Source organism: Oryctolagus cuniculus, chromosome 5 (assembly GCF_964237555.1).
Source record: "Oryctolagus cuniculus chromosome 5, mOryCun1.1, whole genome shotgun sequence".
In the NCBI taxonomy this organism is placed as follows: domain Eukaryota; kingdom Metazoa; phylum Chordata; class Mammalia; order Lagomorpha; family Leporidae; genus Oryctolagus; species Oryctolagus cuniculus.
The window spans coordinates 170,292,127-170,309,733 of NC_091436.1; the positions used below are offsets into that span (position 1 = coordinate 170,292,127).

At 48.9% G+C, this 17,607-nt stretch overlaps 1 protein-coding gene and 3 non-coding genes across 5 annotated transcripts; 3 read left to right on the top strand and 1 right to left on the bottom strand.

The window, feature by feature from the left end:
* Window positions 1-2,350: 2,350 nt before the first annotated feature.
* On the top strand, window positions 2,351-2,423 carry TRNAA-AGC (transfer RNA alanine (anticodon AGC)). The gene has a single exon. It is a non-coding gene; the product is annotated as a tRNA-Ala (tRNA).
* Window positions 2,424-7,115: 4,692 nt separating this feature from the next.
* Window positions 7,116-8,392, bottom strand: ORYCUNV1R1618 (vomeronasal 1 receptor oryCunV1R1618). Of its 2 annotated transcripts, none has more exon segments than NM_001167305.1 (2): window positions 7,116-7,764; window positions 8,139-8,392. In NM_001167305.1, coding segments are annotated over 2 exon segments (903 nt in total).
* A 5,483-nt stretch (window positions 8,393-13,875) lies between these two features.
* TRNAS-GCU (transfer RNA serine (anticodon GCU)) lies at window positions 13,876-13,957 on the top strand. Its single transcript has one exon. It is a non-coding gene; the product is annotated as a tRNA-Ser (tRNA).
* A 2,510-nt stretch (window positions 13,958-16,467) lies between these two features.
* TRNAM-CAU (transfer RNA methionine (anticodon CAU)) lies at window positions 16,468-16,540 on the top strand. Its single transcript has one exon. It is a non-coding gene; the product is annotated as a tRNA-Met (tRNA).
* Window positions 16,541-17,607: the final 1,067 nt, after the last annotated feature.

A 17,607-nucleotide genomic window follows, 5' to 3' on the forward strand; every position in this document is an offset into this window, starting at 1 on the left:
CCTGCGGCGGGCGCCCGGCGTTCCGAGCGCGTTCCCCGGAGAGACGGAAGCGCGGCTTTGGTAACTCCCACTCAAGGGGCTCCCTGGTCCCCCGAGGACTCCCGTTCTCCGGGCTCGAGACCCCCGAGGCAGCGGCCGCGCTCTGCCCGCTCCCCAACCAGGAAGCGTCCGATTTCGTTCTCGCCGGCAGAGCGCGCTCAGCACCTCCAGCCTGTGGCTCCTTAGGGGACCGAATCCCAAGCATTTTCATTCCCATTCCAACAGTTCCAAATATACACAATGGAAATTCTCAAACCAAAAACAATCAGGTATCATTGGATTTTAACCAAAGTCTAGGGGCCAGCGCTCTGGTTTAGCGGGTTAAGATGCTGCCTGTGGCTGCAGCATCCCTATGGGCGCTGGTTCCAAACTGCTGCTCTGCCTCCCATCTAGCATCCCTGCTGATGAGCCTGGGAGAGCAGTGGAAGATGGCCCAAGTGCTTGGGCCCCTGCATCTACATGGGAGACCCTGCAAAGCTCCTGGCTCCTGGCTTCGGCTAGGGCTAGCGGCCCTTTGGGGAGTGAACCAGCAGATGGAGGATCTCTGTCTCTGTCTCTCAACCTCTGTAACTCTGCCTTTCTAATAAATAAATAATTCTTTTAAAAAAAAAAAGTCAAGTGCAAGGAGGAAGGACAAGAATCAAAAATGGAATCTCTAAATTAGATAAATGTTAAAAAATAAAACTGGTCGAAAAAACTCTATGAGCACATGCTGATATAAATAGATGGCTGAATAAAGAAATAAATGCAGAAAGCACAACAAAAAATTGTGTGTAGATGCTCTCCCCTCCAAGAGCAGTATGTTCATTACCCACTCCCCTAATGGGACCGCCATTTGGGGGCTTACTTCCAACGGATAGAGTTTAGACAGAACAAGCAACCAGAGTAAACTGGGAGTAACACAAATACTAATATTCCCATTTATAAATACATGAATAAACCACCAAATATATAGAAAATGGAGTAAAATATTAACAGTATGGGAAACCGATGTTCCTGGCGCTATAATATTCTTGCAGCTTTTGTTGGAAAACATTTCTAAGTAATATTTTAGAATACAGCAATCCCTGAGCGAGATGGCGCCCCTGGTGGGGGCACCGAAGACAGCGCGTGGCTGCCAACGACCCCTCTGAGCCCGGGGCCTCCCCTGGAACAGCCTTGGCCTTGGCGGCCTCTGGAAAACCAGCTCTGGGGGACGCACCTGCGGCCTCACCTTCCTTCCCAGGGTGCACTGCGAGTGGATGAACACCTGCGCGCTCCCTGCCTACCCTGCAGGAAACCATTGACCCCGCAGCCCCCGGAGCAGCTGAAGTGGCCCCACTCCTCACTTCCTCGCTCCTGGGACGTCGAGCGACAGCGAGGCGACCCGTCCTCTGGAAAACCACCCCAGCGACGCAGGCGTCCGGGGAGTCCGCAGGAGTCCGGTGTTCTTCCCACGCCGACGCCGCGGGGCAGCCCCGGAGCCACGGCGGCCGCGGAGAGCTGTGCTCGCCAGATTCTCCGACGGCCCCTCCCGTGCCACAGGGTCCCGAGAAAATGAAGGGAACGGCTGTGCCGGGAGCCTTTTGGGGTGGGAGTGAAGATCCGAGGAGGTGCAGGTCAAAGCACGCGGGTCCGGGTCCGGGAATGAGGAGACCTGTTGCCCAGCACGGCGGCTGGCCTTGACGGGGACGTCGTGTGAGGACCGCGGCGAGCAGGCTGTAGTTCTCCACAGACAGGACGTGGGCAGCGAGTGCGCACCGCCTGGAGGACCCGGTCACGCGCATTTCATACACAGCGCTCGCTGTCCACTAAAAGAGCGCGTTTCCAAGTGGTCACCACACAGCCACCAGGGAAGACAGACGTCCTCCTGGCGGTGTTTCGGCGGTGTAGCGGTCATCACGCTGGCCTCCCACGCGAGAGCTCCCCGGTGCGAAACCGGGCGGGAGCAGCGGCTTTTGCCTTTTCTTCTTTCACCCGGGAGGTGGCCCCCGGCCCTGGCCACCCCGAGCTTCAGTGCAGCCCCGCGAGTGGCTGCTCCCCGGCGTCTTCTCCCGAACACGCGGGGTTGCGCCGTGGGATTCCGGCAGCACCGCGTGTCTCGGCGCCCACCCCCTTGGCGGGCCGTGTCCCCTGCAGGACGGAGACGTCGCTGGCCTCGCCCGACCCCGGCCATTGAGGGTAGACGTTCGCTGGGTAGAGTCCCGGACGTGGTGAGAGGGGCTGACCGGCTCTGTGCTCCAGCCGGCCCCGGGAGCAGCCGGAGGCGCAGATGTGCAGATGCGCAGCCGCCAGGGCTCAGGGAAACCAACGAGAGAAGGCGGTGGCAGGCGGGGAATTAGCTCAGGTGGTAGAGCGCTCGCTTAGCATGCGAGAGGTGGTGGGATCGATGCCCACATTCTCCATAGCTTGATTTTGAAGAAATTCAGAAAACACCCGCCACAACACTCCCCTGGACACAACATGTTAGGACTCTTGGCCACCTCACGCGACAACGCTATATGGTGCTGGGGCTTTTCCCCCAGTGGGTCAGAGGAACTGGGGTCACAAAAGCCTAAGATACTCAACTGTCCTTTTGCTCCTCGGTTGCTTTGGTAACTGGCCCCAAATTTAGCACAGGGCTGCAAAAGCCCTGCACACTGGATGGCAGTCCCAGCTTCCTGAACAGGAAGTGAGCAAGTGGAGCACTAAGTCCACGGGGCCTGCTGTGGCTGTGCAAACACCCACAAGGTGGACCCTCTTGGGGACTCCTGGGCAGACCTCTGCCATGTGACATGTGTCTCTCATGCTACACAGCACACTATGGTCTCTGAGATCTGACCACTGGCTCTCACACACTCCAGAAATCTCTCCAATCATTGCAAATCTTGAAAGTGGAGTGGGCATTGAATGACAACACAGAGCTGGTGACACTTGCAAGTCACACACACCTGTGCACTGCCTGCAAAAACAATAGTAGCAACCCTGGATAAAAGATGCAGAGGAAACAGAGCTGGACGCTCATAGTGGCCCAGCTACATCCCACATTATTCAGCATGTGGAGAACTATGAAATCCTATTTCCTGTGGGGTGGCAATACATTTTATTAATTTGCGGATTTATGCATCAGTCTCAAAAATTCTGCACCAATATAAATCTCTTTACCTCCAGTTTTCATAAAATTTATGAAGTACTCTTATATAGGTTTTATTAAAAAAAAAAAAAAACGAAAACAGACGTATAAAAGCCCCGTTTATTATGCTTCGTTTCTCTACACCTTATCGCCCACTCTCAGGAATGACCCCCACACTCCGAGAAAACGCGGGTAGTTACTTCTAGAGCGCTCTTATGATTCACACGTTACTGGGAAAAACAAAACAAAACAAAACAACAAAATAAAACCACGTTCACCTACGGTAAAGACGCGTAGAATCGCGGAGACGCACCTGGCCCGTTTCCGGCGCTTTCCCCAGGTGCGCCCCACCCTAAGGTCCCAGGGGCGGGGGCGCAGGTTGGGAGCAGGTCCCTGTCTTCAGGCCCCCGACGGCTGCGTAGGAGAAGCGGCCGCCCTCTCCAGTCCCTGCGGTGGGCGCCCGGCATTCCCACGCGTTCCCGAGCGGGACTGGAGCGCGATTTTGGTTAACTCCCACTGAAGGGGCTCCCTGGTCCCACGAGGACTCCCGTTCCCTCGGGCTCGGGACTCCCGAGCCAGCGGCTGAGTTCTGCTCGCTCCCCAACCAGGACGCGTCTGATATCGTCCCGGTCCTTGGAGCGCGCTCGGCGCCTCCAGCCGGTGGCTCCTGTGGGGACCGAAGCCCAAACTAGGCCGGCTTCCCGCGCGCCCGGGACACCTGGCCCGGGACACCGAGCGCACCTGGGGAGACTCGGCCGGGGACTCGGGTGGTGCCAGGGCTCTGGGACAGCGGAAGGCGAGTCACGGCGCCCTGTGCCTCCGTGGAGGCGGTATAAAGAGTAAGGTGAAAAGGACTGGGCACTCCGGTGGCGCGCGGTACTTAGAAAGCATGGGTGTGGGCCTGATGCCGCGGTTGTGAGTGCGACCTTCACCTGGAGCATCGTTTTCAACCCCCAGCTTCCGGACCATTCGTTGGCAGTTCTCAGGTAGCCTTAATTCTTTGCTACCCAACCCGTCCGAATTCGTGGTGCTGCAAGGAGTAGCTTCCCTCTGGGTCTCGGCTTTGTCCCTGACTCTACCCAGTAGAAGGGTGCAAATCCGCAGCATTACTTACATTATATCCAGAAAGATGCAAATCCCATCGTGTCTATAGCTGTTTTATTGCAAGCTCTTTCTTGAAGAATTCCGAAGTGTTTAGAAACACTCGCACTGGAAGTGCTGGTCAGTATTTCAACCTCACCTCCTTTCATTTGGACCACCTGCGCCCTCCTACACACTGACCCTCGTTAACTTCCGGTTTTCATTTAAGTTTTAGCGTAAGACCAAGATGGTGTATTTGCCTTTCTGAGTCTGAAGTTTTAATTCTACTTTCCTGCTTCTCAGTTCAGAGTCCATTTGACATTTAAGACTACTGTTCTGTTATTTGTTATTTATTTCCTATTTGTTATATCTGTCCCATGTTCCTTTGACTATTCATGTGATATTGGTATTTGTTGAATTTAATTAAAAATGTTTTTAAACTTTTATTCAACAGAAGAGAGTGAAAAAAATGAGGGGGCAAGAGAGAGCTTCTATTTGCTGATTCACTTCCCAAATGCCAAAACACCCAAGGCTTGAGCCAGGACCCAGAAATTGAAACCAGATCTCCCATATAGGTGAGTAGGAACCCAATGACTTGAGCCCTTGGGACTAGAGTCCCAGGTCTGAACTGGCATAAAGCTCTTCTTCAACTGTCAGCTATCTAGTGTTCTACAAAATAAAAGCAATTCTCTAGAAAACAGAAATAAAGAAGCTTGCAGAATATTTTATGTTGTGGAATCAATAGGGCACAGGTATAAGTCATCTTGAGATTTCCCAGGGTGAACTTAGAGTTCTTTTAAAATGGGGAAGAGCTGTTCAGTTACATATGAAATGAGACTCTGTCTTTTTTCTTTCCTGTCATCATTATTTTGGTCCATGAAGAGGAATTGGTCTGTGTTTATGTCTCTTCTTGTGGTTGTTTTCTGCCACCAATTCAAGATGTGCTGGCAACCTAACTTTGCTCCAGTCTATGCAGACTGAAGGCAGTGTCACTGCAAGCAAGGTGGTTTGCTATCATCAAAGAACAAACCACCCTTCCCCAAGGAAATGACTGTGCATGAGGTCAAAAGATACACACTGAGAGAGTCCTGTAAAAACTGTAAATTTGTACACTGACTATGGAAAAAGTATGGAGATTCTTTTAAAGCTAGAAGTAGAACTGCTCTTTGATCAGGCAATCCAACCACTGGGTATGTAGCCAAAAAGACACGAAATCCTGCTCCACCATGTGTCTATTGCAGCAGTGTTGACAGCAGCCAAGATACTGAGTCAACTAAGGTGTTCATCACCACATGGGTGGGTGAAGAAAATGTGGTGTACATGCACAATGGTGCATTATCCTGCCTTAGAGTAGAGTAAAAACCTGTCATTGTCAGCAAAATGAATGGTTATAGAGGACATTAAGAAAAATAAGGCAGACTCAGAAAGACAAATACCACTTGCTTATTCCTTATATGTGGAAGCTGAAAACTCAACTTGAATACAGAATAGAAATTACTAGAAACAAGAAGGGATATGGGTGCTCAGAGGGAGTATGGGTAACAGATAGTGGTAACAGGTAAGAGTTACATCAAAGGAATAAGTTTGTAGTATCACACAGCATGGAGGGGTGACTACAGTTCAAAATAACCTAGGGTATATTTTCTGGGAAATGAAAGAAAGGAGCTCCAGGCCCCCAAGCCTAAAGTAATGTCCAAGAAGGGGAATGTTAGGTACCTTGATTTGATTAGTACCTGATGTATACTTGCATTGAAATGTTGCACAGTAACCCATACCTGTTACTGTTAATTATTCTACATTATTTGTCATCAAGAAGTTTTTGAAAAACAGTAGAGTAGAGTGTGCTTCATTACTGTTAGAGTGCGTTGACGAAAGACAGCAGGCAGGTGATCTATGAGCCCTGAGTTGCTGGCCGAAACCGTACTTTCCATTCGATACCAAGATTCTTGGAGCGTTCAGAGAGCACAACAGCAGATACCCCAGCTCTACGCCACGTGCTCCACGTGGACACAAGGAGTCTCACTGGGACCATCACAATGTGCTCCTCAAGACTGGGCCGAACTTTTGTCCTTTCTCCCCTCGCTCTCCAGCTCATAGCCTCCCATCTACAGGCAGCCTGGCCTTTCCTTTACTCTAAGCCGCTTCTTCTGACCCTTCATGTCTAAGAGTCAGAGTCAGTTATGAAGGACCAAATAATCAATCATTTTGTTATGGATCAATGGCTCTGCCAGTGCCTTCCATTTATTAAAGATATAACACTCAGATCAAGAGAAGCTTCTGCAGACAGGTTCGTGTATCCCAGGATCACAGTGGGAATAGCCTTCAACTCTTTTCTTCTCTCACTCTCCCTCCTTCCAAAGTGACTGATCTCATGGGGGCCAGGGCCGTGAGTCACACACTTCGTGCAGAGAGCTGCAGCCCGACTGGGTTATCTTGTGGAAGGAACATTCCTCAATCAACCTTACATTTAGAAGCAGCCAAGTAATAAAATTACAATATATTCCAATATTTATGGGGATTTCAGAAAGAGTTTGTTTTCTTATAGACAAAGAGATGCAGAAACAGAAAGAATCATAGAGTGTATAAATCCATAGTCACATTTCTCTGTTATTGCCTCGGCTTTTTTCATGCTCAAAATGCTAAGTACAGCAGCAAGTGCACAGGCAAGAAGACAAAAGCCAGAAGACAAGGATGGCAGAATGGGCGACTGGGAAGTGTGGATCTTTTCAGCTTCCTGGTTCTGCTGACCCAGCTTAGATAGCATGGTACCAGACTTCTTATTCAAACATTGTCTGCTTTCAGAAATGTTAATGAATGTAATGTTTTGTAAATACAGGGAAAGGCAGTACCTATGATATATTTTTGAACCTGGTGGAGTCAGTACAGAAGCAGTTCCCTGCATTTCTCAGTGAGCTCTCCAGCATGTACCAACATGAGCATCCCTGCTGATCAGGACAAAGGGACTGAGACTGGCATAACCAACTTCTAGAAGTATTTTAATATTTGATATAGTGAAAATCCCTGTCAAGGTGGACCCTATGTAGAAAGAGAAAATGAAGTCTGTCCAATAGGAGAAGAGGAAACAGGTCATGAGAACAAGAGTGCTCTGAGTAGCTCTGACCTCTGGGCTGGGATGTTTTGCAGTCCTGGAGCTCTGGAGATAAAGGACACGCTTGTGATGTTTGTACAGACGGAGAGCCATGTGCCCACTGCTCCAGCCCATGGCACTCTGAAAGGTGAGGTCCCGAAGGGCCATGAGGAAGAGGAAAAGCCACCTGACTATTTGCCCAGCTGGCAGCATGTAGCAATATTCAGCATACATTCTAACTCCAGACCCGTTCACGCTGTTGACTGCTGTGATGTAGTGGAGCAGGTTAGAGCTTATGAGAAGACTAAAGACCCAGAAGAGGAGGAGGTAGGGAAGAAGCTGCCAGGCAGTGCGGGGTTTGAGCTTTCTCCACCAGGTGGTCCTGGGACTGACAGTGACAGCCTGGACTACACTGAGGAGGCAGGTGGTGCAGATGGAGAGGCTCCGGGCCACCCTGTTCAAGTACATCACAGCTTTTTTTTTTTTTTTTTTTTTTTTTTTTTTTTTTTTTGACAGGCAGAGTGGACAGTGAGAGAGAGACAGAGAGAGAAAGGTCTTCCTTTGCCGCTGGTTCACCCTCCAATGGCCGCCGCTGCAGCCGGCGCACCGCGCTGATCCTGGCAGGAGCCAGGATCCAGGTGCTTTTCCTGGTCTCCCATGGGGTGCAGGGCCCAAGCACCTGGGCCATCCTCCACTGCACTCCCTGGCCATAGCAGAGAGCTGGCCTGGAAGAGGGGCAACCGGAACAGAATCCGGCGCCCCAACCGGGACTAGAACCCCGTGTGCCGGCGCCGCTAGGTGGAGGATTAGCCTAGTGAGCCACGGCGCCGGCTCAAGTACATCACAGCTTTGCAACCAATGTCACCTAGGAAGTTACTGAAATAAATGACAGTGGTTATGTCTCTGACCCCTGTGGTGCAAATAATGAGTATGTTTGAAAAAGCCAAGTGGATGAGGATAAGGCCTGTGGGTTTTTTCTCAGACCCCATGACTAATGTACATACATATCTCACAAGCACAAGGAAGTTCCCCACAACTCCAGGTCCAGTGAGAGAAAGGAAGATCATTCTCTGGATGACATCACTCCAAGTCATCTTCTAAGTTCAGGAACAGAACTAGGGAAACCTTTCAAGGAACACAAATAAGTCAAGTTGACCAAGGTCAGGTCTGCACATTTTCTCTGCATTGGTGAAAGGAACACTAACTGAAGTAAGCACATGTCCATATTCCCTCCTCTTTCCTAGCAGGCCTCTCTTTTCCTCCTCTTTCTTCTTTCTGTCTTGCTTCTGTTGACACAGAGATGGTAATAACTACAATTTAATGCACATTTTATGTTAGTGCATCACCTGCATTTTCATAAGAGCCTTCTGTGTGTCCCTCATGTCCAGATGAACATGAGGACTTTTCCCCAATCACTGCACAAGTGCAAGGTCCTCTGTCAGCTCTAAGCCATGATCCTGAGGAACTTCTTTTCACGGCTCACACTCAACAGCTGACCCAGCTGGCCTGTGCTGCCTGTCTCCCATCCTTGCTACCACCCCTCAAATGAGTATTGGGAAATAAGCCAGGCACAAAAGAAACACCACATATTCTCAGCCATATGAGGAAGCTAAAATGTACATCTCAAACAAGCAGAGAATAGAAAAGCAGTTCCCAGAGGCCAGGAAGGGTGTATGGAGGTTTAGGGGGTGGAGAGAGAAGGGTTGTGGGTAGAAGGGTGCAGGTGAATAGCAGGGGGTAACTTTTAGTGTTTTATTGAATAGCAATGTATCTGTGATTGACAGCAATTCAAAGTATGTTTCAGAATTGCAAGTGGAAGGATACTGAATGTTCCCCAAACAAAGAAATGATGATGCTGTAGAAGTCTGCATATGGCAGTCATCATACCCTGATCAGAACACATTGTGTCAAGTGTTGAAATGTCATGCTGTACCATGAATCTGAGCAATTACTATCTGCCTATAAAAATAAAATACATACTTGAGTCATATATATGTGAATGGTAGCTTCTCAAAAGAATTACACTTGAACAAACAGAGAAGCTCACATACTCCAAGCTCCCTATCCAGTAACTAAGGCAGAGAGATGGAAGAGACAGGCCCAGCCCCTGGCCTGATGTAGGACTGGCAAAGGTTAGGCATAAGTTCCGTTCTTCCTCTGGGTGGTTCAGATGGAACCTTTTTTTTTTCCTCCTCCTTACTCTGTCCTTACCCTGCATTTCCCAAAGAGCATTCCTACATACGACCTTGGACATACTCCCTGGCCTCCCTCAGAACCAAAGTTGCCATCTGTACACAGGCTGGTGCTTTATACCAGCCAGGTGTCCTGTGAAAAATAAGGAGCACATGAATGCAGTGCCTAAGTCAGTGCCCTGAAGAAGAGGAGACACCATGTCAGGGTCACTCTGGGTCCTCACCTTAGTTGTGGCTTTCTTCACATCTCTATTAGGTTCTGTGTGTTATTGTTGGTTTCAGGAACGGGAGATTCAGAAAAAGCACAATCATAATAAAGAAGCCAAGGATATGCCATCCTGAAAAGACTGAAGGACAGCAGACAGAAGACACACTTGAGTTAAAGCAACAACAAAAATCCCAGTGCTGGGAGGGAGAGTGCAGAAGGGCAGGGAGCCTGGGGGAAGAGCTCCCCACTGCAGGCTGAAAGCCCACTGCTGCCTGATGCCCCCAGCCTCCCTCACGCCTGGGAAACCCAGCAGCCCTGGGCTCAGAGCATCAGTGGTGCTGCTGCACAGTGGCTCCCTCCAGGGCCAGACAAGCAGACACTGCTGGGTGCATTGGGAAGGGATCCCCATCCTCTCCCTGGGTCCTCACACCTTCCTCTTCCACAGGCACAGGGGAGCTGAGACCCTCCCTCTCCCCACCTGCCTCTGACCAGCCCTGCCTGGGGCAGCCCCCCTGGCACTCAGCATCACTCACCTGAGCAGTGTGCAGGGGCTCTGGCAGGAGCTGTGGAGAGCAGCACAGCCAGGCCTCTTTATCCTTCCCTGAGTCCCAGCGCTCAGGGACACTCTCACTGCTGTCAACATGTCAGTGTCAGGAGTTTGGCTCTGCCAGGGGAAAAGGCTCCTTGTGCACTCTGTGGACCTCTGGGGCCAGCTCTGCCCTCTCCCTGCTGGGCCCTCATTTGCTGAGCCCAGAATCCTCCTGGTCCTAATTGTGGTGAACCTACCCTGATGAGCAGAAGGCAGCTGGGTGAGGAGCAGGTGCAGAGGGCTCTGGGTTCCTGGGACCTGATTATGTTCTCGTTCTACCCCTCCTCTCACCACCAAACTCAGGACCAACTGGGAAGGAGTATTGTATAGTCAGCAGTGGAGACTTTCTCAACTTGTTTTCAAATTTTTAAAAATATGTATTTATATATTTATTTTAGAGAATAATACAGCATTAAAAAAGTCAGAGAAGAGACAGAGAGATCTTTCATCCTCTGGTTCACTTCCCAAATGGCCACAATGACAGGGCTGGGCCAGATAGAAGCCAGGAGCCAGGAACTCCATCCAGATCTCAATGTGTGTGGCAGGGGTCCAAGTACTTGAGCCGTCCTTTGCTGCTTTCCCAAGCAAATTTGCAGAAGGCTAGGTCAGAAGTGGAGCAACCGGGACACAAACCAGCTATTCAGAGTAACTTTAGATTCCCTATGAATGTTTGATTGGATATTTCTATTTGTGCCAAATATATTGTTGGGATTTTTTCATAGAGTTTATATTAAATCTGCAGTTGGCTTTACATAGTATTGACTGATTTAAAATATTAAGTCTACCACCCATGAGGATGGGATGTCTTTCCATTTATTGTTTTAATTTCTTTTAGCAATGATTTGTAGTTTTTAGTGTACAAGTTCTTTTGCTTTTATGTTGAGGTTATTCCTAGTATTTTATTCTTTTTTATACTATTTTATTTTCAGATGTATTAGTTCACTCCCCCAAATGACTGCAATGGACATGGTTGGGCCAGGCTGAGGCCAGGAGCCGGTACCTTGTTATGAGTCTCCCATGTGTGTACAGGGGCCCAAGCTCTTGGGCCACCTTCCACTGCTTTCCCAGGCCATTAACAAAGAGTTGGATCAGGAGAGGAGCAGCTGGGACAGAAACCAGTGCCCATATGGGATGCCAGCACCTCAGGCTGAGGCTTAACCTACTATGCCACAGTGCAGGCCCCTGAAGTAGGCAACCTTGTCTTGTTCTTCTTATTGGAAGCAAAGCTTTAGTTTTTACCCTGGAGGATGATGTGAGCCCGAGGTGTGCAATTGTGGCCTTCAATATGTCGAGGTATTTTTCTCCTAACCCCTGGTTTCCCAGGGTATTTGTAATGAAGGGCACTGAGTTTTGTGAAATGTTTTTTCTGTGCCAATTGAGAGGGTTATGTGATTTTTCCTTAATTCATTGCTAAATCCAATGTAATTTTTTTCTGCCAGTGTATATAAAATATGCTAAAATAAACATTTGGGGTATAGAGTTGGGTCTAAGGATATACAGAAGCATCTCCCCATATCAATCTGTTTCTCTCTGATTCCATTTCAAAGAAAATGAAAAATTTTAAATGAAAAAATAAAATTTATGCAGATAAAACATCCTCAAAAGGAATACAATACATTAAGGTATTTTTAAAAATGGGCTTAATGTCCATGGATGTCACTTTTATAAAGCTTATAGAAATCCTTCTGCAAATTGTTTATAGATAATATAAAAAGAGAATAAAATTAGCTTGTAGCTTTTATTTCTCTTAAATTTGGTAAGCTCTTTTCTGCCCAAAGATTCCTTATTCACCAAAGAATCTCACTAACTCTCTGTTTGAACATATTCTCCAATTATTTTCATCAAAATGGTCTTATTAAAATGAGAATAGAGGCCCACATTGTGGCTCAGGGGGTTAAGATGCACCTGTGATGTCAGCACCTCTTATAGGGCTGGTTTCTGATCCAGCTCCCTACTAATGCACTTGAAAAAGCAGTAGCAGAAGGCCCAAGTGCTTTGGCCTCTGCCACCCATGGGGGAGAGCCAGGTAGAGTTCCAGGCTCCTTGCCTCTGCTTGGCCAGGCACCAGGTGAGGCAGCCATTTAGGGAGTGGACCAGGAGGAGGAAGAATTCTCTTGCTGCCTTGTCCTCTCTTTCTGTAACTCTGCTTTTCAAATAAATGAATACATGGTTCTGGTGCCCCACTGGTCTGTTGTCTGATGAATGCAATGGATGGGGAAGATATGCAGAGGGAAGATCACATGGCCAGCCTGGAAGGAGAGAGAGACAGAGAACACACACTCCAGGCCCAAGGTGGCTTGGCTTATATAACCAACCTTCTGAGAACTGCCCTCCATGACTTAAAGAACTCCCACTGGGCCCACCTTCAGGCACCATAACTTGATGAAGTCTCAACACTGGATCCAATAGCCCATAACATTAACCCATGAATCATTAATAGAACATTTTGAGGACAAGGCTGTTAAGCTATAGGGCTTTAAAGGACTTCTAAACTACATAGCAGCTAATATGAAGATTTACCTCTTTGTGATATAAAGGGAGAGGTTACTAACAGTGGTTAAATATGCTTGCCATTCTGCAGCTGTTTTGATTAGCTCACATTATTCTAAGCAGTGCTCTTTCATTTTGTCAGAAAGGGGAAAAGACATCTTGGTAAATAATATATAGATACGCTAATATAAATGTTTCTATTATTTTGTACTTTTCAGGGTAAAAAGAAACTTTTTCATGCACAAAAGCAACACCTAATTGTCAACAGATTAATTTAAAAATTATTTCGGCCATCTTTTAATTCTTTTGTCGATTATTAACATTCACGAGCAATTTATGACACAACTAACCACCTGTGGACGTGTTGATGATGCCTTCACAAATCTAAGCTTATGAATTCATTGTGCACGTTCCCTCCGTTTCCCTAACATTACGATGGAAACATTTAAACTAAAAGGACGTCTGTATCACTGGATTATAATATAGTACAAAAAACCCATGCGTGCGTGCGTGCGTGCGACATTACCAGATGGCTGACCGCAGCAATACATGTGGAAAGGACCAGTCTTTACAGAACAACTCTCTGCTCCCAGAGCTGTGCTTCGTGAGCCGCGCCCCTTGAGTGGGAGAGCCACGTGGAGGATAAAACGGTATGCACCTCTGCGCACACGGGGAGAAACCTGGGCCTGGAAGAGCCGCTTCCGCAAGCGCTGAGAAAAGCGCACCTGGAAAGGAGGAGCTACAAGGGCCCTGGACCCTCCACAGGCTGCGGCGTGGTAGGTGATGGGCGCCTTCCAAGGGGACTCCAGGTCCAGGCCGAATCCGTCTCCACAAGGACCGGGGGCGCTGGGTTAACAGGCAGAGGCAGGTGGAGGGGAGCCACGAGCCGCCTCGACCCAGCCTCCCGCCTTCTCTGTCTCTTCCAAAGCAAAGAGCCGCCCACGTCTGCAGCCTCCGGCCTGCTCCGGCTTCCTCCGGGTTCCGCCGTCAGCGCCCCGCGTCGCCACCCTGGACCGCGGCGTCCTCCGGCCCGGACGCGCTCAGCGCCGCGGCGCGGGCCCTGTGACAGGCAAGCCTTCGGGAGTGGCCCCGCGCGGGGACGAGGTGGCCGAGTGGTTAAGGCGATGGACTGCTAATCCATTGTGCTCTGCACGCGTGGGTTCGAATCCCACCCTCGTCGGCGCCCTGCTTTTAGGGCTGGCAAACGGTTCACAGGCGGCTGCAGCGTGCGCTCCCTCTGGTTCTGTGGCCTTTGCCCGCTTGAGCTTCGCGCTCACTTCTCCGGGTCCGAGCCTCCTGGCGGGGCCGCTTCCCTCTCTTCCCTCTCTCCCGTTTTGTAACAGGCCTGAGCTTGCATCCATGGCATTGATTTGGCAGACGTCCGAGGACATCTTGCCGCTGTGACCCCGATTTCACTCCACGTAGCCCCTTTCTCGGTGTTTGCCACACTCCTGCAAGGGCCGTGACGTCCAGGCGGATCTCCCGCCGTGGCAGACGGGGCCCTGAGTGCCAGGCGGCGGGAACCGGGTGGGAGCGCTCCCAGCGATGGAGGGATGGAGACAGGAGTTTTACTTTAATTAATCAATTAATTTCATTTTTATTTAATTAAAGGAAGTTTTATTTTGGTGTTAGAAGAATGTATTGGTCATGCACCTGGAATCCTTTATGGATCTTGCTAACAACTGATGGTTTTATTTATTTATTTATTTGAAAGAGTTACAGCAACTGATGCTTTTCAAACAAAAGTTGGAAAGGTAAGGATTGTAGCTCTGTGCAGTGTAGGACATGGTGCTGTGCTGTAGGCATTCCCTGAGTCACTCAGTGGCCGCTCACACCTCTCCCAGGGTCCCGCAGGGCACTGTTCTTGTTCCTGGAGAGCACTGCCTGCTGCCTCAAGTGTAGGCTTCTCCCTGGAGGCTTTCACCCAATTGACCACTGCAATCCTGTCTTCAAAACCTATGCAGTTTGCCTGAGTGTGAGAACTCAAAAATATGGAATATAGGGAGTGAGAGCACATAATAAGTGACAGCTCTGAAGTACAAAGGAGTAGGAATTAAAGATATAAAAATTGGAAATAAGAGCCTAACCAGGAATGATACACCAATAAAAATTACTTAAATATATGTGTGTGTATAGTGAACCAAAGAGGAGGGAGGTACAACAGAAGATATAATGTTGCTAAATTTGAGAGATGGTAACGAGGTTGGTCTCAATATCACAACTTTCCCATGGCAGCCTCTCCCATGTACCTGACATGGAGAACAAGACAAATCAGCACCGCCTGAAGTAGTCATTGAGGTTTGACTCAGAGGAAGGGATTAAGTGTCTGGGAATGAAATTAACAGTGGTGTATTCAAACCGAGCCATGAAGAGTTTACTGAGCAACAAGAATAGACAGGAAGTGTCGAGATGAATATGCAGCTGAGAATAGCTCAGTGGAAAAATGTGGTTACAGTTGGTGTGCTAGAATGTAGGTGTCCCATATAAGCATAATTGGGTAATTCCTTTATTGATGTTGGATTGCTAAAACTTGATTGAACTTAGACTCTCAAGCATAAAATAATAACTAAACAAATCTAAAGAGTAGGAGGCATGGAAGAGAAACTGGAAACATACTGCTTAAAAGACTTATTTATTTGAAAGCATTACAGAGAAAGAGGGAGAGACAGAAACAGAGAGAGCTTCCGTCTGCTGGTTCACTTCCCAAATGGTAGCAACAGCTGGAGCTGGGCCAGGTGGAAGCCAGGAGCCAGGAGCTAGCAGCTTTGTCTGGGTCTCTCAAGTGGGTGGCAGAAGCCCAAACACTTGGGCCATGTTTTGCTGCTTTCCCCAGGCAGCTGAATCAGACCTGGAGCAGCCAGACACAAACCAGCACCCATATGGGTGCCAGCATCCTAGGTGGCGGCTTACCCCAGGGCCGGCCCTGGAACTGGAAATCTTGATCTGCAGGACACCCTGCTCAGCGGGAAGCACACCAGCTACCTCTCACCTCTAGCATACTTAGACTGCTTCTCAGCAACACCATCGACATAGGAAGATGAACTCTGCATCGATTTTCCTGTGAAATCTTCCACAAGATTTGAAGTCGCAGTGGCTGGAAGCCTCTCCCACTTGGTGAAAGAGATAGATCAGCTTCTAGAAGCTCAGAGGACCCTAAGCAGGTTGCCTATGAAGGTCCATATCCAGGTCAATCATAATCAAGTTCCTGAAAATTAAGACAATGAAGCTCCCAAAGCAGTCTGAGAAAAATAGCGCATTACCTACAAGGGAGCAAAGATTATCAAGTGACAGTGACCTTGCAATAAACCTCACCCCTGAGGCATGGATCCCCTGACCCTATTGAGTTCTGAGTCTGACTGGTAGTGCTCAGAGACTCTTTGGGTCCCCAGGCATCGGGGTCAATTCAGGTCAGTGTCCGTTTGCATCTCTTTGCCAGTGCACAGCCCCCTCCCCCCCCATGTAAGTGATCCCATTTCCCATGAGGAAGACTGAGAAGCTCATCAGTGAAAGTTTGTGGCAGAGTCCCCAGGGAGCCTGGGTTCCCCTTTACTGCAGGGGCTCTGAGTTTCTGAAGTGGTTCAAGTGAGAGTTAAGTGAGGAGTTGTGAGCACGTGGCCTAGCAATTCAAGGCAGAATTCAAGTCAGACAACCATGCTTTCTGTGTATACAAATCAGAGATTTACAGGCCTTGCCTCCTTAGCGCAGCAGGCAGCGCGTCAGTCTCATAATCTGAAGGTCCTGAGTTCGAGCCTCAGAGGGGGCAGCTGGACTTTTGTCCCAAGTTAAGGCTCTGGGGCCAGTGTTGACAATGCATTCCCCTATCAGCACCACCTCTCAAGGAAATGCAAAAATCTTCATAGTAGATAAAAGGCTCAGGTGATCTCCTCGATGCTTCCATTTCAGTTCTAAGGGTGCCATTATCCCAAAGATTTCATGAGTCAGACCAATCTACTGTCTGTGAGCAATGGAGGTGGTAATGGAGGTGGGAGTTGTTCTAGGATCCTGGGACTGTCCTCTGATTGTATTTGGTGCAGCTATGGTGAAAAGCACTTCCTGTGGAACTCCCTATTGTGCAAGGGCAGATCTATTAATCTAAATTGTCTTGGCCATTGCAGTCTCCCTTAGGCCTTGGACACCTTCCTTTGTGGTACCCTAAGGTCTGATAGTTGACTAAATTTAGAAGAGTCCATACTTGGTGCAGTTTTGATTCCTTAACCAACCCACAAACTTTCAGAGCCATTCCCAGTCTCTCAAATAAAAATGAAATTCAGAATCTCTGTTTAGTGGCTTCACCAATGAATTTTGCCTGATCTCAATAGGCTAATCCTCTTCCTAGCGGCACTGGCACACCAGGTTCTAGTCCCAGTCGGGGCGCAGAATTCTGTCCCGGTTGCCCCTCTTCCAGGCCAGCTCTCTGCTGTGGCCAGGGAATGCAGTGGAGGATGGCCCAAGTGCTTGCACCCACATGGGAGACCAGGAGAAGCACCTGGCTCCTGGCTTCAGATCAGCGTGGTGCACCTGCTGCAGCGGCTATTGGGGGGTGAACCAACAAAAGACCTTCCTCTCTCTCTCTCACTGTCCACTCTGCCTGTCAAAAAAAATATATATATAGTGAAAGGTCACCACAAGACAAATCGCAAAATACACCCAACACTGGAATAAAGAAGGTTTATTGTGGGATGGGGGAAACCCAACAGGATGCCTCCCATGCATGAGAGAATAGCAGCCTGTAAGAACAGGTCTTATAAAGCTTTGCAGAGGTGAGGAAGTGGGAGCAGTGAATCCCGTTAGGGTGGGGGTGACACTTGTGCTTGGGCCATTTTGTCACCT